This window comes from Onychomys torridus, chromosome 15 (assembly GCF_903995425.1).
Source record: "Onychomys torridus chromosome 15, mOncTor1.1, whole genome shotgun sequence".
NCBI lineage: Eukaryota > Metazoa > Chordata > Mammalia > Rodentia > Cricetidae > Onychomys > Onychomys torridus.
This window is the reverse complement of record NC_050457.1, coordinates 23,291,139-23,316,248: the sequence shown is the minus strand read 5'-3', so window position 1 is coordinate 23,316,248 and position 25,110 is coordinate 23,291,139. Positions and strand designations below refer to the sequence as shown.

At 44.6% G+C, this 25,110-nt stretch overlaps 1 protein-coding gene across 1 annotated transcript in view; it reads left to right on the top strand.

The window, feature by feature from the left end:
- The first annotated feature begins 205 nt into the window (after positions 1-205).
- The window catches only part of Map1b (microtubule associated protein 1B), a 102,825-nt gene continuing 77,920 nt past the window's right edge, over positions 206-25,110 (top strand). The window contains exons 1-2 of the mRNA XM_036207114.1: positions 206-499; positions 8,418-8,519. Of these exons, the coding sequence (XP_036063007.1) occupies positions 316-499; positions 8,418-8,519 (286 nt within the window). The 5' untranslated portion in view covers positions 206-315. The remainder of the gene's footprint in view (positions 500-8,417; positions 8,520-25,110) is intronic.

Genomic DNA, 25,110 nt, shown 5'->3' with positions numbered 1-25,110 from the left:
CCAAGGGCTGGAGGAGTGGAGGCAACCACCACGAGGATGTGCCGGGTGGTCCTTTCCTCCTCCTCTTCCTCCTCCTCCTCCCAGGCTCCTAGCCTAGTCTCCATATAAACGGCACCGCCTCCCCGGCTCCTCACTCCCCGCTCCTCTCTTCCGCGCCGGGAGAGGGCGGAGGGGGAGGCGACGCGCGTCGGGAGGAGGGGGGACGCAGGGGGCGGAGCGGAGACAGCACCTTCGGAGATAATCTTTTCTCCTGCCGCAGAGCAGAGGAGCGGCGGGAGAGGAACACTTCGCCTAGGCTTTAGCAGCGCCGGCAGGATGGCGACCGTGGTGGTGGAAGCCACCGAGCCGGAGCCATCCGGCAGCATCGCCAACCCGGCGGCGTCCACCTCGCCCAGCCTGTCGCACCGCTTCCTAGACAGCAAGTTCTACTTGCTGGTGGTGGTCGGCGAGACGGTGACCGAAGAGCACCTGAGGCGTGCCATCGGCAACATCGAGCTGGGTAAGCAGTCCCGCGGCCCCCCAGGGACGTACGTAGGGAGATGCGCCAGAACGACCCCACCCAGGGCGCCTCGGCCACCTTGTTCTCCCGCGCGCCCCGCACCCACGCCTCTCTAGGCCACCTCCCACGCTCCATCTGGACTCTTTTCTGAGCTAGTTTCCAAATTATTCTATTTGAGATCCAGAGAAAGAATCTTTAATAGCCCCGAGGGATGGGTCACCTGGCTGGGTCTGCGGCTACCGCCGACTTGGCCACCTCCTCTCGTGCTCCACGAAATGCAGGTGTCACAGGAGCGGAGGCCATAAATAAAACCGCAACCGCAGGCGGAGAAAGGGTGGGGTGGACCCAGCAGAACCTATCTTTTCAGCTCCCCTCTCGTCCTAGCCAAAGGCTGGGACCCTCCTTCCCCTTCCCCGAAAACCTGGGGTCGAAATAACCATGTGCCAAGGCCCGCATGGGAATCGTCCTTATCATAGCCACCTCGTGCCACCCGCCCCTGACACACCACACACACACACACACACACACACACACACACATACACACACACGTCCTGAGAATGGAGAATACCCTTCCTGACTTAAAAACTTCCCGATCCTTTCTTTTCTGGGAATGACTAGGCTAGTCTTAGTGCCACGCCCGGTCCCCCCCCCCTCCCCGAGGACACAGGCATGGAACCCGTCTGCGCCCTGTTCCCAGACGAAGCCGGGCCTCGCTCCTGCCCCTGAGGTCCTGGCTTCAGCTTTCAGAAAGGACAATGGGGCCCCAGGTTGCAGGGTGGGCTTCTTTGAAAAGTCTCAGCTCCAGGAACCAGAGCTTGAATGGGTAGAGGGGGTGGCAGGGTAGGGCCAGCTCCTGGGCTGCTGCGCGCACCAGGAGCGGGCTCTGCAGAGGCGGAATAGCGGTTCCCGGGGAACCCTGGGCGGGGCTGGGAGGGTCCGGGAGGGCGCAGTCTGGGGCTGGCAACGATCGGCCCGCCCTTCAGCCCCACCCGGCCTGCCGCAGTGCCCGCGCCGGGCACTCGCACCTGCCCCCGCACTGCGGCGCCCCTGGCTGGCCCTGAGCTCGCTCTGCCCGAGCTTCCCGCGGTTGGGGGCCCTTGCGCCCACCTTTGGCTGTGAGCTGCTTTGTTGCGCTCCCAGCTCCCCCTCCTCCCCGGTGGGCAGCCCCGGCTTCTGCCTTATTCCGCCCCACTCCGCATCCTTCCCTTCATCCCTGGCAGAGGTCGCCCAGTCCCCGTACAGCGCCATCCTGAGCGCTCTATTCTCTCCGGGTGGTGCTGAAACGTTTCTGCTGGGAGACACCGGCTGGTGGGCGTGGTGCAGTCCGCACTGCGGTCTCTACGGCAGCCCGAGGCGGACAAAGGGCGTTCACGCAGCACTCCTTTCCCGCTCGCATTCACACCAATAAAAGATGGATGAAATGATTTTGGTTTAGATGAATAAATAAATAAACAAAAGCTTGTCACCTGCCTCTGCATTTGGAAATGACCACTTGTCCCCCAGAACAAAAGGCTGCAGGGTGGGGACTGGAGTTGCAGACCCGGTTCTTTTGTTTAACTTTAAAGCATGGATTTTCCTTTTCAGCTAAAAAGAAAAAGAACCGGAAAAAAAAAAAAGTGAGCAGAAGCCAATCATGATTTTTAATTGGGGGGGGGGGATCAAGAATAAGAGATTTCAGAAATGGAATGCTTTATCTGAACGTCTCATTCTTCATTTTCAGACTATGAACCTTTGATCTGCTTCTCAAACTTAGTTTATTGCACATTTTTTTTCCTCCTTGGAAAAAGTCACACGTGCTGACTTTGGGTGTGGCTATTGTGGGAATTAATGGCTGGGTGTTTAAAAAATCATTTTCTTTAGGTAACATTGCTGGGAAACAATATATTAAGAAATGCCTTTTCATCTCCAGAATTTTCAGGATCGTCCATTGTAGTGCCAGCAGAGGAATCATCACGCCCATTTTTAGAGGTTGGGGACCCAGAGAGGCAGGAAGGGTGAGAGGGACAGACTCAAGGTCACGTTGCACAGCAGGGACAGGAGGGCCGGTACTGCAGTGTCACAGCTTGCCTGACCGGGTCAGATGGTAGTACAGGCAGGTTATCGTCAGATAAAGATTTAGCTGGTCCTTTTCAGACCCTGTCTTTGTATGGTCATCCACTTGTGGGCTGCGCTGCGTAAAGGGAGGTGGCTCTGCCATCACCTTCCGACTACAATTATCTTCCTGCTTTGTTACTGGTCTAACCATCCCTTAGGTGTTCCGCTCCAGGGTTTATTCAAGCCTGGAAGAAAATATGCAGCCAAGGAATTCTGTAATGTGTGCCCTAGCTTTACTTCACTTTACACTGGTAGCATCTAGTGCTAAAATCCAGATTTGCCTTCAAAATATTTTTTAAAAAAAAGTTTCAATTTAAGTATTAATGAGAAAAAAAAGACAAATCAAAGGCTAGCAGTTAACTGAATTTTCACAAAGTGAGCACACCTGCGTTGTCCAGATAAGAAACAGCCCAGAAACCACTCCACCCACCAACCCCAATGTTCACTTTGCAATCACCATGCTTTTCTGATTTTTAATTCCCTAATTTGCTCAGGTTTTTGCATGGATCTCTAAAATGGTTGTATCGATCTCATTAAGAATCAACCAAGTGTGTGAGCACAACCATTTCCTCCAGGGTAGTAACAGATGTTGCTGATCCTCTGGAGAGTGCTCTCCTGGGTCCTGGGGTCTCCGATGCAGCTCACACTGGCCAGCCAGCCTTTCAAGGATAAGTGAAAATCCTGCTTCCCAGCTTTTCAGAGAGTCTGGGATGACTTAGCAACAGGGAGGCAGGCTCTGTTTCCTTGGCATGACACGCTGCAGCTTCAGCTGGCAGATCCCAGCTGGGCCTCCTCCAGAGGTCACTCCGATGCCACTGCCATTGTTGCTGGTGCCTGTGGGCTGCATTATGTGAAGCAAGATGGAGCTGCTCCAGGGGGCTCAGGTCTGATTGTGGGCTGCCTGCAGGCTGGGAAAACAGCTTCTCATCTGTTAGCCTTTCTTATTTCCTCTTCCTTTCCCATCCAAACCAAGGCACTGTGCAGTTGGAGACCCTAGAGACGGGTGTGTTTGCCATCTGATTGATTGCCCAGGGCACTCTGGAAAGGAAAAAAAAAAGTCTAGACCCCTGCAGAGGGATGGTAGCTTAGGCAGTAAAGCAACCGGCCTGAAACACCCAGTATGGATGCTAAGTGCTTCTTGAGAGCAAGAAAGAAAAATGGTCACTTGCTCAGCTGTGTAACAAGAGCACAAAGTCAAAGTCAGGGTTGATTTTTTCTTTTCCAGAGCTTCAAACAATAGTGCTTCCTTGCATTGGTCCAGCTACACTGATGTAATTATATAGGACTTGATTCCAAACCATAGTGGCCACCACCAACGGATGCATTTGCCGCTCCTCGATTGGCCCAATGTGGAGTTAGCCTGATATCCTAATTTTTAGCGAAACGCTGGCATTTATTTGGGTGTATTTTAATATCTAGGCTATATACAACAATACCTGGCAAATGAGTTTTCATTGTTTCATGCCATTCTTTTTAGAGAAACCAAACCGTCTCATGAATACTAAGGGTCTGTTTGCTGCTTTGGATTACTTCTACAAGGCGGCTGTCCCTCTAGGTGACATTGAAAATAAACAAGATGTGCTCATGAGAAGATAGATAACTAATATCCACTGCCTTGCACCTTTAGATGCGAGTTGAGCTGGTTACATTGTAACAGCCTGACGCTGCTTTCCCATTATGTTCTTTCCAAAATGGTAGGCCAGAGAATAAAGAACCTGGGAAAGGTTTGGGGTTTAATTTTCATTCTCTTCTAGCAAAGAAAAAAAAAAAAAAGGTGAAAACCATATATGGTGGGAGTTAAAGAGATGCTAGAATGTGTTACATTTATTATATCCGTCTTCACACTTCCAAAGTCAGAAGGCAGATGGATTTTTTTTTTTTTTTTTTTTTTGCCTGCACTGCCTAATTGGTGTTACCCACTAAGGGCTCTGTGATCCAAGCTGAAGCACAAGCTGGCCAGTCCCCAAATGGAAGGCCGTTAAATCGATGCTTTACTGTTAATCTTCCCTGAGAGCTTACTTCTCAAAGTCATTTCTAACTTCTAGATTAAGAAATAAATTCTTCTGAATCAGTTTGTCTGCTTCTATTGTAAGATGTTATCTAAGACAGTGAGTTTTTCTCTGTCAGTGCTTTGAAATGACGTGCTGTAAGATGTCATTTGCACCACATAGGAATATGGGACCGTCATTAGATTACAGACTTTGTAAAGAGGAAACCAAAGGTTGGGTGAAAGGAAAACTGGGAAATCTTCTCTAAAAAGCCGCTTAACATTTTTTTTTCAGTTGTTTCTCTGGATTTATGCTTCAATTTAAGGTTCAGATTACCTTTTAGTGTTGTTTTCCAAACAGAATCATAGGATTACAGGCTGGCCGTTCAGATATTTACAAGAAATACTCAAAAGCCTGTTTCTCAAAGGGAACAATTAAATCGGACCCATTGAGGAAAACGGCGTGTGAAAGGCCCGAGCACCGGTCACATAGAACCCCTGAGAACTGGCATGCACTGTGTGGTCCATTCATTTTCTCTTCTCTGCTCTGCTGCTTCTTTTAGGGATACGCAGTTTCCATCCATTAAAAGAGAGGCGCTTTTTTGGTTTTATCCAACCAAACATTCCTACAAGATCAGGGTCCTCTTGGCACAATCCAGCCTGCAGGCTCAGGAGGATGTGATCCTCCTCCTTCTTCTTCACCTCGAGGTGCTGGGAAATGCCCTTCCGCTTCTTCCATCTGTTAAAAACCACGTGCGTGGCGGCTCCTTTGTGCATGGCTACCACATGGGCTGAGAGAACCGAAAAGAAAAGATGTTTGGATGCTTTCTGTTCACCTGGGATGGATGACACCTTGATAGTGCTTGTTTCCCAGGGCTGGGCCAGAATCCTGGAGCAGCCAGGAGCGTTCTCAAGGGCCAGGTGCCCCCTTGAACCTGGCATTTGAAACACGGGCTTATTAACTCCATCTGCTCCAGTAGGTAGCCCCTGGGTAATCCAGTCAAGGTGAAGTCCTTTTATTGCTACAGAATCAAAGCCTCAGTCAAGAACTTGTCCTTAGAGATAGAGGATCATCAGAAAAAAAGGGTCAGGCATACGGCATGGTTTCCCTGCTTCGGAATCTCTTCAGAACCTTGTAACACCTGGGCATCCCCTCTGGCTATGGTTTCCAGAGAGAAAACAGGAGAAGAACTTATCAGCATCAGGGACTTTTGCCCCCAGTTAAACATAAAGGGGGACAGATCTACAAGTTTAATAAAAAGCAATCAATCTTTATTGAGAATTAGTCTCCCTTTACTAATAATATCCAGCATAAGGGACCAAGTTATTACTAAGGCTCTTACTTCCAAAATTGATAGGGCTCCAAAATGTTCATTTCCACCTAAAGTAAGCAGGAAGTCCATTGTAATCTTTATTTTATGAATTCCAGCCGTGATTGTGCATCATCAATAAGTACTTTGGTTGGAAATAGCTATTTTAGAAAAAAAAACCTTCAAGTTTTAATTTCATTGGGAGTTTACACACGGAAGTTATGTTTATCAGCTGTCTACTGGTTTAATTTAAAAATTAACGCAATGGATTTCTTAAGGCTTAGCATTTTTTTTCTATTGTCAATTTAGAAATGTAAAATACATCAATGAATATAAAGCGAACATTTCGCCACTTGTGTTGTGACATGGGGAAATGAACAACAGCTCAAGAGCGAATGGTGCCTAACCCCAGATGAAGTCATTCAAATAATGTAGCCATTTAGATGTTACTCAGAACAAAGATGGAAAAATAGTATGAATTTAATTTAAATACATATGTCTCATTATTAACTTATTGACCCAGCTTGACAACCCAGAAGACAAAATGGAGCTCTGTCAACAGTTCCAATTAAGCTGCTCAGACAGGAACTCAATGGCTTTCCGCACAAGGCTAGTATAGAGTGTGTATGTTGAAGTAAAATATTCTAATGAATTCAGACCTCTCAACCTGTCAAGCTCTGTGGGGAACAAAAAGAAGCCGTTTATCATTTCTCCACTAAAAAGACCCACAAACTCTCAACATGCCTTTCTTGTTAAAATTTAAATATTCCATTAGCACAAATGCAAACCGAGGCCATTTAATGTTTCCAGGGAGACTCATAAAATTTTCCCTTATAATTTAGCCTCTCCTTAGGAATGCTCCTTGGGAATGTTAACTCTTTCTTTTCTGACTTCTTCCCATTATTCCTATGAGAGATTCTGCTTCTGTCTAAGGGGCATACAACTGTTTGAAAAATATTCCTCTGATGGAAAATGTCTTTGTCCAACAATCTAGAAGCTCAGGCAGCAGAATTACAATATCAAGGGCAGCCTGGACTAGATAGAGTGAGTTCTAGGCTGGTTTAGCTATGTAGTAAGATCCTGTCTCAAAAAAAAAAAAATTTATAAAGAATGAATTTGAAGACACCTTTACATGTACAGTGAACTGAGTGTCACAATCTTTTAAAAGATATATATCTAATATATCTTTAATCAAGATATTACATATAATTAAGATATGTGTTATATATCTATTGTATTATAATGTACATGATTATTCCTAAGATAAGAACATTTAATCAACCACAAATGGTGCTAAATACAGGCAAACATTAAGGATTTAGAGGTGCATTTCCTGCACTTTTAAACCCTCTAGGCTGATGGCACAAATACCAACCAACCAACCAATCAATCATTGGCCATTTGGTTAGAGATTGTTCACTTGAAGAGTTAGACCTAAGGGCTCAAGCCCCTCTCTTAGGAGTTAGATAATAAATATTTGTTGGTTCAGAAATTGATCCTTGGCAGTTTAGGGTGGTCACACCAGTGTACAGTCACGGTGCCTATGTACAGGCTCCATCATGAGCAATCTGTTGAGGAGAGTCTAAGCACGTACACGTGAACACACATACACATATGCTGTCTAGGGTTCTGGGGTGCACATTTCCTGGCTGCTGTCCAGTGTTCTCCCAACTTGATGCTCTCTGGGTTCCCCCTGAGGCATCCCCTTTGGGATGAGGAGGGGGAGGTGTGGCCAGTGCTGGAAACCGCCATCATTCTCTTTCTTGATTGTGAGTTACTCAGGCCCTAATTGTTCCTTCTAGGCTAACACAAGGAAGTTCATGCCCACTCCCAATTCCATCAGAGTCTTAAAAAGTATAAGAAGGTGCCACTTTTCTGGTTTTTTTTTTTTTTTTTTTCCTTCTGGATAAAAAAAAAAAAAAAGAAGATTCAGCACAACTCACAATTGTGACTGAAAACACTCCTGCCAAAATGAAATAAGAGAAATGACTGATAGGATTCCTGGGCCAAGCCTTGGGTTCCACATGCTTATTGAAGATCACACCATTTGGGGCTGATGTCCAGGGGTTAAGAAACTAGGGTGAAAAGTGAGTAAAAGGAAGAAACCACACCAGCACACTCCAATAGCATCCTTTGGAAGCCAGAGGCCTGGGCTTAAATGGCGGCTGCCCATTCCACTTGCATCTGACACTGGCCACCTGGTAACGGATCCTGGAGAAGCTAAGATTAGTCTGGAGTCTCTTAGCCAGGACTGGCATCTTCTATCCTTTCTCCCTTTCTTCCCATCTGCCATTTCCCTAATAACTTTTCTTTCCAGCCTCCAGCAGCGCTGCATTTCCGTTTTATGAAGGGCAGAAGCTCAGGCCACTGTCCGTTCTCCCTCCCTTGAGTCTCAGTGGAGGGATCTCCCCTTCTGCATTTGTGAGCGTCCACGCCTAGTCAAGGGACTCTCCAGAAAGAGGCCCGAGAAACCTTTTAGGGATGCTTTCTAGAAGCCTGCCAACTGTCTTCCTCTTCCTCCACAGGGATCCGATCATGGGACACAAACCTGATTGAATGCAACTTGGACCAAGAACTCAAACTTTTTGTATCTCGACACTCCGCAAGATTTTCTCCTGAAGTTCCAGGTGAGGCTGCTGTTAGTGTTAGCCTAGAACTTGAAAGGATGGGGGAAGTGACCATTGGCTGGGAAACTTTTGCCTAGCATGGTAAAAAACAAAAACAAAAACAAAAAAATTCTTTTCATTGCTACAAAGTTCTTTGTATTTTGTGTCAATGACTTTAGCCAGTAGCCACAATCTAAGAAAATAGAATGTAAGTAATTGCCATGTGGGTTATTTATGGTGTGGATTCTAGGTGAGAGGTTTCAAAGTCCAGGTTATTTCCCTTTTTTGGTTTCAATGTATCTGACCTCAAGGGGTTACAGACTACTTCAATATTAATTTTACTCAAAGCTATGAGTACAAATTGGGTGCTCCTACGATCCTCTAAGTCCCTTCTCTAGAAAGAAAAAGGACACCTGGCATTTCAGACGCAAAAGATGTTTTCAGCTCACAGGTCTTCCTTAGGGTGGGGAAGAGTCTGATATTCCAAGCTACTGTGAAAACAGCCTTTCTTTCAGAATAAAAAAGAACACAATAAGGGAGAACCAAAGGTTAGGACACAAACATTGAGTTGTTCCCTGGCAGCCCTCTCTGTGAGGATGTGCCCCGCCCACATCGCTGGGCTTTGGTGACGGTTTAGGCAGATTGATCTCATCTTCCTTTGCAAGCAATGCCTTTCTCCCATCTGGTCCCATTTGGGCATCATAAAACAATTTTCTGGCTCACGAACTTTCTAGGTTGAGGTGTTTCTGTCCAAGGGATTTCCACTGACACGATACTACATTTTATTTCTTGATTATTATTTGAATCTTACATAAAATCAAAAGTTCTCTGTCTATACGTTTCTCTTCTCTGAGTTCTTACTGGCACTGACATCAGGCATGAAGAACATCAGGAATGAAGATTGGACTTTTCAGATGATTAGATCATATGCCATTATCCCATGTGTACCGAGATTGGAAACCACTTCTGTGGAATGTTGATGCCCTTATGAGTCATTCTGAACTTGGTAATATGGCCATGAGACCATCTCCTTCCTGTCCTCTTGAATTTGAGATTAGAATAAAATCCCGTACGTGTCAGTGAACCTCAACTATAGCTTTCAGGCATGAAACTGAATATGTTAATAACTAACGTAAAGAAGATGGTGGGGGGGGGGGGGGGGGGCCGGGAGGATGTTACCTAGGGACCATCAGCGAGTACTTTGCTGAAGGCTGGGTACAGCTTAAGGTATTTGCTCATTGTTGTGTTTTGTTTTTATTTCTGTAACTGTCTCACCAAAGATGGTGCCTTTTGACAACAGGCACGTTTGTGTCAACAAGTCAAAGCCAAGCGCTTGTGCCTCCCCATAGGTTCTTCTGGCTTTCTGTTCTGTAAGACTTTTTTCTTTCTTTTGTGAACATGTGGCTTTCATTGTATATGCTCACATTTGGATTGCCTTTACATGATGACAAACGTGTATTGCAAAATGGAAGGTTGCAAAAAAAACCAAAAAAAACAAAAAAAAAAAAAAACCACCTGCTGAGGAATTAACACTTTCTGGACTAAACTAAAGAACTTAGATTACCCTTGGAAACTAGGAAGAGAAATCTCTCCAAATTGCCACATTAGCCTGACGTGTCCTGTCCACCCTCCCTCCCCTCCTGCTGTTACCTGCAGTAAGAACAGGTCACCGATCTAGCGGTGTTTGGTTTTGAGGACTGGCTTCTGCATGCATAGTGTCCTTCGCGTTCTGGCCAGCTGCAGAATGAGTTAATATTAGGAATGTCCCTCAGTGCCCCAGCGTCCCTCTGAGCAGGGCCAAGGCAATGGTGCCCCTGTGGAGGCATGAAGCTTTCTAACCAAGACTCTGCTGCAGGTTGAATATTCCTTATCTAAAATGGTTGGGACTGGAAAAGTCTTTGATTTGGGGTTTGGAGCCTTGGCATCTTTAGCCCCCAAATTTAAAGTCTTTAATCCAAACTCTAAAAATCTATCGACGAGAAAAACATAGTTCACATTGAACCTTAGGTGTGTTGGGGAGAGAGGGTAAAGGGTAAGAACACAGAGTGAGGTGGGTGGAGATGGCAAGACCACCCTTACTTTGAGCTCAAGGAAACATTTATGGAAGTTTCCTGAACACACTAGAGAAATTTAGTCTGATTCTAGGTGAGTTCAAGTCTAGCGCTCTCATCCCCACTCACTTGAGTCTCACTAAAAGCCAGGCTTGTCTCTCAGGCTGCTTACAGTGGACTCAGCTGAACCCCCTCATTTAGCGTTTCAAGAGTCTAAGTGTATTTAGAGATAAAGAATACAATGAATGATGGATTCCTTTAAAAAAACAAACAACAACAACAAAAGAAAAAACAAGCCACCCAGTCACCTCAAAACTGTTTAAATGGAACCTAACACATGCCATGCACTCTAAAAGGTGAAGTGTGGAGCCGAACAGCTGTGACCTCTGCTCTTAGGGGAGGAAGAGGCATTTAGCACTCACATGCACAGCGCCATAAAGTCCTGCACCCTAGGTGTTGGTGACACACGCCTTTAATCCCAGTACTCGGGAGGCAGAGGCAGGTGGATCTCTGAGTTCGAGGCCAGCCTGTTCTACAGAGAAAGATCCAGGACAGCCAGGGCTGTTACACAGAGAAACCCTGTCTCGAAAAAATAAAATAAATAAATAAAAAATAAACAAACAAACAAGCAACAGAAAAAGCCTTTTTTGTTGTTGTTTGTCGGTTGATTCATTTGGTTTGGTGAGTTTTTTAGCTAGCAGCCTTAGAGCAGAATATTTGTTACCATCCATGACTCAATAGGCAAGGGCTCATGTGGAAGTCAGATCCATTGTACATTTAAGTTGGTTGTTTTTAAGAATCAGAAGTCATATATGAAAACTTGGTAGTGGCCTTAACTGCAAAGGGCAGAGCATGTAGATGGAACTAGGTCCTCACACTCATACTACTTTAGACTTGGTCCTGTGGCTTTGGGGTTCAATGGGAGTCAAATCACATCTCACTCAAAACTACTTTGAATTGTCATTCGGGACACGGCATGTAGGTGGCCTTCTGCACACTAGGTGCATTGGCACAGTGAATTCTTCAGAACATCAGTCCAGAGGTCTTGGAGTCCTGTAGCACTGGCAGACTATAATTTTTGGACTGATCAGTCACCGAAGTCTATGCCAGTGTCTCAAACCAGCTGAGCATGGACTTGCCTCACAATCACTCAGCACACTCCTGCTGTGTGCTGAGGTCAACCCCCACAGCTCTTCCCTGATTGAAGCTTTCTGGCCATGTGAGAGTTGGACTAGTGGTAGGCACAGTGGTCCTGAGAGAACAGCCTAGCCTTTGACCGAAGAGACAGTTCAGCAGCTGAGTCTTTCAACACAGAGCAGCATGTGATAGCCCTTCTATTTCTGAATCCCACGCCATCATAAAGCTTGTGTTCTTGTGTATGATTTTTGTGCCTTAATGATGTTGGATTTGAGTCACTGTTGCAGATCTCCCGGAGTGAGAATCAACAAGACTTTCTACGGAAGCTCAGGGTTGCCATGATGCAGAAAATTCTATTCACTTCCATTCCTCTTGTTTTTTTCCCCCAGGGTTAACTGTAGACCTTGGTGCATACAGTTACAGGGGAAGTCTGGTTGTCTTCCCAGGGTGTAAGAAGTATCCCATGATTGTCTGTGAGAGGAGACATGCCTCTCGTACAAAAAAAAGAAAAAAGGAAGGAAGGAAGAGAGGGAGGGAAGGAGGGAGGGAGGGAGGGAGGGAGGGAAGGAGGGAGAAAGGAAGGAAGGAAGAAAGGAAGGGAGGAAGGAGGAAGGATGGAAGGAAGTCATTCCCCAAAGGAAGAGGACACCAATTTCATTCTCTTTCCTCTTACTTTGTCATTTTTATCTGTTCTTTCAAATAGTTAAAATTTTTGATAACCCAGTTCTTTGCCCTCAGCACAAGGAAACAGTTACAGATTCTGGAGCTAGCTCCCCCAAGTTGTTCTTAGCCCTGTCATGGATTTTTTTTTTCTGAACGACCTTGGACAAACATTTCATGTCTTGATTTCCTCGCTTGTTAATCAGAATGCCTACCTCTATTTGGTGGAGTTTTTGTGAAGACCAATTGAACTCATGTGCATAAACGCATTGAGACCTATCTTGTGGGAAGCAAAATATAAAGGAGTAGCCATCTCCGGTCTTCACAGAGAAATTCCGTGTGACTTATACGTGTGGTGACTCCTATTGTCTGTGGGAAATACCAAGTTCAGATGTATGGCTGGCTCCCTTCCTGTAGTCATTTTTAACTTATATTAATGGTGATCCTCAGAAAGAGTTGCCTTGGACATTCTCAGAAGGCATGTGGCTGTTCCTTTTGTGTAGAGGCGGTGAGATTCTTTGAGATTAGTCACAGATCATGTTTTCAACATCGCTGTCAGTCCTCTGGGTACCAGAGCAAAATGAAGGCCATGTGCTAGAGTAGTGAAGAGTCGAGCAGAGGTTAGACCATTTGCAACATGGCCAACCACACCGGAAACAAGGATGCTGATAGAAGGGGAGAACCCTAGCTGTCTCCCTCCTGTGGTGACCCACCCTTCCAAACCTCATCCTCTGCAGGCCACCACCATTTCCTCCTTTCTCTTCAGCATACTAGTGACTACAGTCTCTGCCAAATTTAAGAAACTCAGATTTCCTGTGGTTTATTTTCTCACTCAGCTCAGTAAATAGTTTGACTTCGGCATATTTACACTCTGTGACTAGTTTTGTTGCTACTAGCTACTGGATCCCATTCACAAAAGCCTTCGTACGGTTGCGATTGATTTTGAAATGTGTACCTGGGCGGTTCTGTTTTAAGGACTCGTGTCTTTCCTGTAGAGAATGAAAGACAGACAAACTGCCCGTGAGCGTCTTTAGGTCTGTGCCCAGTGACTGCTAAAAATATCTTTTCCGAGACTGATGGAGGTAGAGAATTCAAACCAAGCCTTTCAATTTCAGGCAGGCCAGTCTTTTTCTTCCTTTCTCGTTAATGACTTGAACTCTCATGACCAATATTTGCCTGCAGAGTCATAAGAAAGATATGACTATTCTCTTAGGATGTGTTTGCCATATTTCTGTGTCTAGTCCTGTATATTTAGTCATGACATAGAATTGTGGCTTAGTTGCGTGTGCTTAGAGTACTGCTCTATGATGGTGAATTAAGGATAGATTGCCAGCCTTGCTCTTGGCTTTTAAGCACAGCAATACAAGCTCCCATTGCATTCAAGGGACTGACTTACCACCCAGGGAACTTGTGACCTCCGGAAAGTCAAGGCTTTGTCCTACCGCTTCCTTTGTTCTAGGCTCATAGACAGGGCAGGGTCCCTGTCCCCATGCCCTCACGGCTCCCTCATTCCTTTTCATTATGTCATTGTCCAAGATGACAGGAGGAACGCTGATGTTAAAATGACAAGTCTTACTTTTCATGAAGTAACCAGACCTCTCTTTAATACTCACTGAGGTAAATGGTACTTGCCTGGGAAAGAGGTATTTTAATGCAAATCCCTAGTTTCCTGCCTGGCCCGCCTGCCTGCTCAAGCCTGCCTAGCCCACTTTCGGGGAAAGGCCGCGTGCTCAGTACCCCTTGGCCCTACCTGCCCCTCATCTTATTGTTCCCGTTCAGACTGCAGGGTCCAGACTGCAGCCTATAGCTTGCAATTTTCAAAACAGTTCAAGAGCCAAGCTATTCAGGATCCTGTGGTGTATATAGCACAAGACTCAATTCCTGTGAGATTGCATTCCTCTCAGCTTTGAAATGTCAGAGGTTTTTTTTTTTTTTTTTTTTTTATTTCCACATCCTAACACACGAGGTGATTTCCGTCCTTTGGTACCGGTGTGACCAACATGGAGGAAAAAAACATCGTGTCATTGCTGTGTTCGGGCGCCTTCATTCCGCAGGGAGTTAATGATGGCTCATTCAGACCACCTAGAAATAACTATTCATTTCACTTTTTTAAAAAAAAAAAAACCTGAGTCGAAAGGATGTTTTAGTCTGCCGACAGAAATGGCTCTCAGGGGTTCCTAATGGGTACTGGGGAACTACTTGATGTAGACCAGCATAGGCAGGGAGGTGGCAGGAAGTGGCTGCCTGGGCGCAGGAGCCATGTTAGGGAACACCAATAACCGTCCATTAAGTCCAGCTAAGTGCAGTCGGGAGCACTTGGCTGTCACTGCTCACCGAGGGCGGCATCGCAGGTGGCCTCCATGCTTTTTTCTTCCCTTTCAGGGACTAAAAGTGCCCGTGAATTTACTCAGGTTTTAAAAAGCACACAACAGTAGTGAACCTCCAGGCAGCCCCAGCCCTGCACTTGCTTACCGCCACCTTTTGGGTCTTTGTGGGGCCATGTTCTGCGTTTGTGGTGATGGACTAGAGAGAATGGCAGATGAGGGATAAGACCCAAAGTGAAAGAGTGTGTCTTGAACTTCAGGCAAATGATATCGAGTACTCATTAATAAGCAAAGAAGCGTGAAGGGAAATGTAGGAGAAGCCATCCCCACTGTTCATAATTTAGTTAGGAAAAGACTTCCTTTATTCCTTTAAAACTTAGAGCTATTTTACAAAGAAAATGCTTTCTTAATTTACAAATTGTGTGTGTGTGTGTGTGTGTGTGTGTGTGTGTGTGTGTGTGTGAGAGAGAGAGAGAGAGAGAGAGAGACAGAGAGACAGAGAGACAGAGAGAGACAGAGACAGAGACAGTCTAGTAGTGTTGACAAAGGTTGCCCAGGTACCAGCACCCCGCCCCCAGCAGCACAACCCAAGACTAATTAACTGCTACCGCGGCAACGATCAAGTATCTCCAAACATCATTCTCCAGGGCTCACGGCTTTTATTTTCTCACTGCTGTCTGAGGGTAATCACTATTGTGTGTGAAGTCGTGTTTCCTTGGTCCTGGAGCCATGTGGGAAAGTAAGAAGTACCCCTGCTTGGGGAAGCACCTTAAAAATGAGCTGCAGGGCCTGGGCAGCTAACACAAACAAGACAAAAACAATGGGACTTTAATCAACTCTTCCAGAGCTTAAGGGACTGCCTGTACTTAGGAATAGTAAGATGAATACTCACGGAAAAATGAAACAAGAGAATCCATATGTGATTTGAGAGGAGAAGTATGTGATTAAAAGCAAGCACCAGAGTGCACCGCACCTCAGTTTAAAAGACTCAAATGGAGTTTGCTTCTAACTGTTGCCACGTGGTTTGGAGGGACCGAGATACAATACAGTATGCTAGGGACTGCCTTTGTTGTCTTGTGGGAAAGTCCCTACATCTGTCCTTTGCCTTAAGCCAGTCTTTCCTTCCTAAAGTGGGGATTTCAGTAGTTGTGAGAACACTCACTGTGGAGCCTCTGGTCTGAATTCATAGGATCCTGTGGGAGCCTCACAAGGCAAGTGTGGCAAAGAGAAGCTGAGCGCTCAGCACACTGCACACCGGGCCCTGAGGCCCCCTCCTCACAGTGTTGCTTTGGGGTTCCTGAAAATCAGCAAAAATATCACAGATGGCAAAAAAACAAAACAAAACAAAAAACTGATAGCAAAAGATTAAAGATGGACTTATATACCCCACTGCCTAGGTGAACAGCACCATCGTGATGAACAGCTCTGTAGCCATCTTGCAGAGTTGTTGGCATTTCCGAGCTTTCACCTGGAAGATGGATGCTTTTTAATTACACTGGATGCACTGGATGCCTGCTTAGATAAGGGGTGACTGTGCTCACAACTAGAATTCCAAGTAGTTTCCCAGTGCAAAATTCAGAATTTTGGTGATGCAGTTCAGTCGGGAGAGAATTGTTTTGGTGATGCCCCATGGGCCCTAAGAGGTGTTCAAGCTTTGTGTAATTAGTTTAATGCAGGGGCGGGGGTGGCAGAGTAAAAAGAGTTTTATTCTGGTCCCCTGGAAGGGATACAATCTCATGTTTTGTGGTATGTCTTGAGATAGTGCCCATTGTCAGACAGTCTGTCATTAAAAACATAGGCAGCAAGCACAGTTCAGTTTGGAACCTTGCAGGTGTAAGACAACTTATTGATAATTCCTAGCCCAAGAGTTGGTTCTAATTATTTTCGTGAACAAGACAACTAAGCTTATAGTGTGTGCAAATCAGAAATTTGTAAGAGAGCCCGGTAAATTCTTTTCATTGAGGATATGCTAAAAAATACATGTGCATAGGATATGCTCCAAAATATATGATCTATGCCATTTGAGTCATAGATGTTGACATCTCTTTGTGGCCTGAGAAATTTTGGACCCAAACTCAAGTATGCCCTAGTTTGAAACTGTTTTAGAGCCAAGTCCTTCGGTTCATCGATGGAAATAGCTATTTTAAGGATTCACAACCTCTGAAATGGCGTAAGAACAAAACTCTGGCTGGATGTAGGCGCTTGATTTCCAGCTGCCTTCATCCCTGAGTGCTAGAATCGGAGACACCAGGGGTGACTGTGATAGAGCCGAGTTCCAGGGAAATGAATGTGAATTAACCGGTTCACTGCCCTGAGGCTATAGTGGACACTGGACAGGGTCTGCTCCTTTGTCAGGGACAGCAGGGCAGGTCCGCTCCCTTCCTCCGAGGGTCTGAAAGTATGACCTGTGTAGCCGCCCTGGCTGCATGGGAGCCTATTTATTGTCAGGCTTGGAGCTTTCTGGAAAGTTTCTGTGTCCTTTCCTTTTCTGAAAATAGAGGGACTAAACTACGTTAGGTCCATGTAAACGTCCTGCAGAACACTCAGGTAATCAAAACAATAGACAAGAGTTCTGTGGGATTCTGTGGCAGGCTCTGAAGAACGGTTTGCAAAAGGGTGGAGCTGATTGCTGAGCTCACTTCCTGGTTTTATAACCCAGGACACCATGAATACTACCACAATGCAGACAGGGGCTTGTCCTCTATTCCACTTAATATGTTTTAAAAACCAGGTTTAAACGGCCTATGGGGAGGGGAACTTATTTAGAAAATCTACCTGCCCCATCGACAAGAACTGTCAATCAGGAAAGAGCCACAACCTTAGGATGCTCAGAGTATTGACTTCCCAGGATGGGGACTCTTAACCCTTGCCTTTCCTTATTTCTTTTTGTAGAAAGTACAAACCAGATAAAACTTAATTGAGTTTGCAATATGGTGGACACTGGTGTTTTATCTACACAATGACAAATCGGACATGGCTTCATTGTCTCTTCCCCTTAAACAAGGACTTGCACTTTGGTGCATGGTACTGCTTTGCACCTCAGATTAGCTATTTATTTACAGGTGTTTGGAAGGAGGCTGAAGGCCGGCAGCATATACAGTTGGGGATGGACCGTAGATTGAGTCTTCCGAGTCCCAGGCACTTCATTTGTTGTACATAATCGAGAATGGCCTGCATTTTAATGCTCGTGACCAGTTATGCGTATCTTGTCATGTGAACCACCAATTAGCATAGCATAATTTAACAAGCCAGTACATGCAGATATGAATACCCTTGGGGAGCCATGCTCAAATCAGATTATTACCAGAAATGTGCATTCAGGTGATCATCACCAGAAAGCCGTGATCATCCAAACGGAAAAGTGATTTTTATGGTAATGTGGCTTATGATTGGCTATTGACATTTGAGACCTATTTAGTTATTTGTTTGTTTGTTTGTTTGTTTTGGCTTTTTTGAGACAGGGTTTCCCTGTTTTGTCTGGCTGTCTTGGAACTCAGTAGACCAGGCTGGCCTCAAACTCTAAGATCTGCTTGCCTCTGCCTCCTGAGTGAGTGCTGGTTTTAAAGGCATGTGCTACCACACCCAACTTACATCTGAGACCTTTAAGGTACTGGTTCAATTTGCCCCATCCCTTAATTTGATTATGTTATTAACACCTATATGACATTATTGTATGTTCACAGCAAAACATGCTTAGCATGCTAAAATTCGAAAGAAACAATTTATGTATAATAGCATCATTGGAGATAATGTATATAGATGACACTATGGTGGCCAGTCATTCAAGGGTTCTGATGATAATTCCTTGCGATTTTTCTCTTCCAAGTTTTAGAATCCAATGATAACAGTTGTTTTTTTAAGGCAAATGTCTCAGAATTGACTTAGGATCCGTAAATCAATTTAAATGTCAGCCTAAGATATATGTAAACTATTTGCAGTAAGTATGAATTTGGAAATTCATTATTCCTTTTTTCTAGAATGATACTTTAGAGAGAGACAGACAGAGAGATTTCTGTAGGTGGAGTTTTCTTATCCTGGAGCTGCTCTCAAATAACACACTGAGCCTTATGTTAAGTATAAATGCTCTGCCAATAGCTCAGGCTTGTTACTAACTAGCTCTTACAACTTAACACATTTCTATTAATCCATGTGCTGCCCCAAGGCTCATGGCTTTTACTTTTTACTTCCATCCCATTTTGTATGTCTGACCCATTCTCTGTCTGACTGGTGACTCCTCTGACTCAGACTCTGCCCTTCCCCATCCCATCATCCTGTTTGGCTTTCCTGCCTAACTTTATCTTGTTCAGCTATTGGCCAATCAGTTTGTTTATTAAGCCAATTATAGCGATATAAATTCACACAGTGTGCAGAAGGATTATTCCACAGCAGATTTCTCTACCTTTCTTTTCTTTAGTTCTCCCTTTAAGCAAATATTATCATTTATTGGAAACACAGGTCAAAAGGCCCTCACTCGAGAGTAGAACACACCTTGCTTCTGGTTTGGAATCCAGGCTCAGAGCAGCCTGCTTACTCTTCTCCAGGTACCTTCATGCCCCCAGCATGAACTGCGGTGGTAATTCCACCATAGACTAGGAGTGTAGCAAGTGTCATGGCTCCTAGTCAATGGCTACTTCAGCACTAATGCGACTGTCCTTCAGTACAGAGCTTTGGCTCTCTCTGGATCAGCTAATGCTTCTGAGGATTCACTGGTTCTGCAAGATACAGAAGACCTAAAACTACTGCAGAGAGAAAGGGTGGGTGGGAAGGGGACCATGTCTGTCTTTTACGTAGCTTGAAACTCACAGAGTTTGAAGAATGTGTCCTAGTATCCTATATTTGTGTGGCTCTGATCCATGTACAACAGGCATGTTCACTGAGTCTCAGCTACGCCTTCCTTCTTCTGTGTGCCTTCTTTATGAAAGAGTAATGTTTAAAGCACACAGTTGTTTTCTGTATCACGTGATCCTTTAAGAAGCCACTAAACATAAAATCCAGCCATAGTTTACAACATAGTTCTACAACATAGTTCTCAACCTTCCTAATGCTGCCATCCTTTAATACAGTCCCTCATGTTGTGCTGACCCCCAGCCATAAAACTATTTTTGTTGCTACTTCATAACTGTAATTTTGTTACTGTTAAGAATCATAATGTAGGGCTGGAGAGATGGCTCAGAGGATAAGAGCATTCATTGACTGTTCTTCCAGAGGTCTTGACTTCAATTCCCAGCACCCACATGGTAGCTCACAACCATCTGTAATCTGGTGCCCTCTTCTGACCTGCAGTTATACATGCTGTATACATAATAAATAAATAAATCTTTTTTAAAAAAAGAATCATAATGTAAATATCTGATAATCAGAATATCTGATATTCAACTCCAAAGGGTCTTGACTCACCTGTTGAGAACCACTGATCTAAAAAGGAATGAAGGATTAAATTATTTTAAAAAGCTTATTGCCCAAAATATCTTTAAATTACAATTTCTAAGACTTCATTTTGCAGCCACTTACATACCCATGAATCATAATGTGTGCGTGCACAACAGAGATTCCATAAGCTTGTAACAGACCTGGGACATTCCTATTGTTTAGGGATGCCCTAACATCATAGTTGAATGTCATAGGTTTCTGTCCATGCTGGTGTAAACACCTGAACTGCCAGCTGTGTGGAAGTGTAGCATGTACTACTATGACAATACACCATGCTCGATAATGATAACCAACCATCACTGATTAGTGTGTTTGCTAAAATATACCTCTTATTGTGATTTTAGAATATACTCCTACTTATGAGGAAAAATGTTTTCTGTTGACATGCGCCGTGTGCAGACAGGGACAGACAGCCCCACCTAGCATTCCAGCTGTCTGTTGTTCTTCCATTGTGCTCTCAGAAAGGCCAGCCCTTCATCCCCCATGTCATCTGTTTCTCTCTCTTTTTTTTCATCTCTCCATTTCGTTCTTTTTAATAGCTCCGCTCTCTAATCACAGCCGTGTTTTCTACAAATAATATTGGTTTGGGTTATTTTTAGATTTGTTTCTTTTCTTTCTTTCTTTCTTTCTTTCTTTCTTTCTTTCTTTCTTTCTTTTTTTTGGCTTTTTGAGACAGGGTTTCTCTGTGTAGTTTTGGTGCCTGTCCTGGATCTCACTCTGTAGACCAGGCTGGCCTCGAACTCACAGAGATCCGCCGGCCTCTGCCTCCCAACTGCTGGGATTAAAGGCATGTGCCACAACTGCCCGGCCAGTGTTTGTTTCTTAAGTAAGTCGTAACTGTGGTCAGTTAGATATGCTATTATATCTTGTCTGATTTTTTGTCTTATTGTTTTATACATAGAGCAGAGGTTATTTAGAGCCTTTGGAATATCATTCCTGCATATAAGTATAAATGAAATGATGTGTCAAATTAACTCACTCCATGGGGTCCATCTAGAAATAGGATTCTATGCTTAGAACCTTCACTGCTGGCAAACTTTACCCAGCCAGTGGATTTTCTATGCCTGGTAAGCAGGCTCCTTTACAAATTTAAAACCAGTTAGCAACAAACATGACAGAAGTTCCAATTTACAACTCACAGAGAAAGAAAGGAAGAAAAACACAATTTGAATAAGAAAAGGAAACCAAAGACCTTAAACTAACCACAGAGCAGATTTCAGAACAAAATCTTTCAGGATTCCAAATTTCAGATGTGGCCCTTTTCCCAGCTGCAACAAGCTTGTAAGAAAGAAGGAATGTGGTTATCTTTTAACCACCCAGACAAAGAAGCTTTAGGTTAAAGAGCCTTAGGAACTAATGCCAGGAACTAGGCCTACAAGGGTACAGGGATGAGTCATGAGCTGTCACAGGCTCAAGACACTAGAATCACCTTCACATGGAAAATACACTATATTAGAAAATGAAAACATGCAATCATTACTTACATTATAAGCAGTTCCTTTGTGACTGATTTCCTTTAAACACTAAAGTGTAGGCGGGTATTTATTTATATTAACTTTCAGAGACTTGACCAAGGCAAGTAGCCAATGGCTAGCTGCTGAGAACAGTGGGCAGAGCCCTTAGCAGGTGGGGCTGGAACAGAGACTCTGAGATTTAATCACCTTTGCTAAGTAGGTTTGTGCTCTTGCAGATAAATTACTCGGCATCTTCTTGCCTGTATTTGCTTACAGGACGCTTAGGAGGTGATGCTGGTCCAATCTTCTCCGCCAGGCCAGTTATCCTCACCATTGGCCTCCATAGGTCAGCGTCACCCTTGATCATGGCTCATCCTACTTTGGATGGTTCCCTATCATTTCACAGAGATGTCTGCCATATATATATCTGGATACCAGTTATTGTCCAGAATTTCACCTTGTTCCTTAGAGAAAGCCATTGTTTTTTCTTTCTTTTTTAGATATAATTTTCCACTAACTCTCAGGCCAATACTTTTTTTTTTTCTTTTGGTTTTTTCGAGCAGGGTTTCTCTGTGTAGCTTTGTGCCTGTCCTGGAACTCACTCTGTATCCCAGGCTGGCCTTGAACTCACAAAGATCCACCTGCCTCTGCCTCCCGAGTGCTGGGATTAAAGGCGTGCGCCACCACCGCCCGCTCCAATAGTCTTTTTATCTCATACTGTAGACCTTTTTCAAAGGTCCTATTTGGAGTTCTGTTTGTTCTTCCCGTGAATGTGGGAATGTCCATCCAGGCTCAGCATGTGTCAACAGACAAGGTTTCCTGGCCTCCTTTGAGAATCTCACTGTACCCCATTGGAGTCTTGGGTTTTCACCCACATGCTGCTTCTCTTTCCAAGGACTTTTCCTGAAATACCTCTCAGCTCAGGTAGTCATGCCCACAGCAGCCTCCTCTATATCCAGCTCTGTCTGGTTCTTAAGGAGAGGAAGCCTCAAGAAATGGGTACCAGTTTCCGCTGAAATGTGTCTTGCAGCCTGGAATTGTGGACAGGTGTGAAGGACTCTAGAGTCCAAGCCTTTCCAGCCTTCTTGAGTCACAACAGTTATGGACAAGTGCCTGGTGCTGAATACACAGGTTCAAACGCAAACTCCAGATCGTACTTCAGTTCTTTGTTTCTCGGTTTCCTTACTGATGGTCCTGTCCTACAGAGGGTTATGAATATTCAGAGGCTACGGACCCTGTGAAGGGTGGAAATAGTGAGGCCATATTAAATGATCCACGAATGCGACCTGTTACTTTTTTCCTGGGGTGAAACATGGTTAAATATGTGCTTTCGTCGTTTATCTTTTCCTTCCCCTGTGGTCCCCTCTCCCCTGCTGTGCTTTTTAGCTTCATTTCACTTTAAATCACTGTGTTTGTCGTTGGTCATGGTGGTTTTGGGAGTTTTCATAAATTACGTTATATTCTGTTTCTCAGGTTTTCGGATACACATTCTTAAAAAGGAAAATATCTATAGTATTGCCTTTAACCCTTTGGGGAAATGTTAAGAAATGTTGAGGAAAGTGGCTTCATCTGACTGTTCAGATTGATTGTATGTTGGCCACTGTAAAGTGATTTATAACATCACTCATATAAGTAGCTGCTTTGGCCTATAATTTCCTTACACTATAAGCTCCAATTTCCCTGGAGCCAAGTTTTTTCACTTTGTCTAATCAGGGCCCTTCGCGCTTTGAAACCAATTGAGATCTCTGTCTTCCTTATGGTGTGGTTCAGAAAACAGTCCCTGCAGCCTTGGTACCTACGAAAAAAGTGTCACATTGACTCTCAGGGTCGCCCTAGAAGTTGCTATTTATGAATTGCTGAAAAATGCATAAATTTGGACAAGGCACATTACACTGTTCATGTCCGCTGCCATGTCATCCCCCTGGCTTCTCTGATCCTGTTTGACTGGAGGCATTCTGTAAAATAGAAACTTCTTTTGTGGAAATTCCTCCTGGTTAGAGAATGTGCTAGCTACTGTCTTGCCTTTTTTTTTTTTTTTTTTCCTCTCCTGTGTTTTTTGGTTTTGTTTTGTTTTTGTGTTTTTCGAGGCAGGGTTCCTTGGCTGTCCTGGAACTCATTCTGTTCACCAGACTGGTCTCAGACTCACAGAGATCCGCCTGCTTCTGCTTCCTGAATCAGCACTGAGTCAGGATTAAAGGCGTTCTCCACCACTGCCTGGCAAAAACCTGTGTTTTTAAAGTGGACACGTGAATGTTATTTTTACAAAAGAAAACAATGCCCTCTGGTCAGGTTAATTGCTTCATATAAATCAGCACAGCGCCCTTATACCAAGCGATGTATAGCCATTTTGTGTTATGAGTGTACGGTGTGGTAATGCTTTTAAAGGTGCTTTCTTTTCTGTTTCTGCTTGCTTGTGAATTTCTTGCGCGCACACGTTGTCCTTTGTGCCGCGCCACTGCAGCTCAGTTGGCTCAGTGGTGGGGGGAATGCGGTTTCGCTTCAGTGGGCTCTTGGAGATGTTTTTGCATCAGAAAATGAAGGCTGGTCAGGGTAGTCCTTTGATTCCAGCTCCTTTTAGTATTGCCACAGCAAGACCCCACACTGCATTACTGTGTCCCATTGTGTTCCCCAGGAAGGCCCGGTGAGAAGGACTTGCCTGCTTCTCACAGCCACCTCCCTGATCCTGCATATTAAGCCCCGTAATTATAGCCGACATTACATTGTCTTCCGTCCACACCCACCCTCTCCACAGGATGATGTCATTGCATGTCAAACAGGGGATTAGCATGAAGAGAGAAATTCTGCTCGCTTTTTTTTTTTTTTCATTTCCACTAAGAAGGATTTGGTTTTAATAAATTTTGCTATCAGTCACTGTTGTCTTGCTTCATAGAAGTTTTTAAAAAGGAGAGAAAAAAGTCAACCAGAACTTGAAAACACAGAAGCATGCTCCCCCCCCCTCTCTCTCTTACACACACACACACACACACACACACACACACACACACACACACAGGCCGCATGAACAGAGATAAGCGCTGCAGCTCCGCCTACCAATTAGTGAAAGCGCAGGGACACAAAGCGTGCCTGGGAAATCGCCTCCTTGCCTTACAAAAGCAGAGTATCATTCTTCTCAAAGCCCACAATGGCCCTGGGCTCCATTGCAGAAAACAGCTCTGAAAATGGAGGCTCAGCCAGAGCGGCCACTGGGTGGAAATTGGTCGCAGGCAGCTGGTCCCATCCACCTCTGAAATGTTGCTGTTGTTGTTGTTGTTGTTGTTGTTTTTCACGATTGGCATTGATGGAGGATGTCTTCAAGGTCTTATTTGTTATGCTTCAGGATAGAGTTCTTCATTCCCTTCCCACCCCCCAAAAATAAGCTAGGGCCAGGTGTTACAGAGTTTCTGAGCCCTGATTATAGCTTATCACCGGATTTCACTTCTTCCAACAAAAGTAAACATAGACTTGGAGAAAATACATAAAATCAATAGTTTAAAGAATGAGGAGAAAATCCTTTTTTGTTGTGGAGAAAGGGGAGTCATTTCCTTGTTGAGAGCAA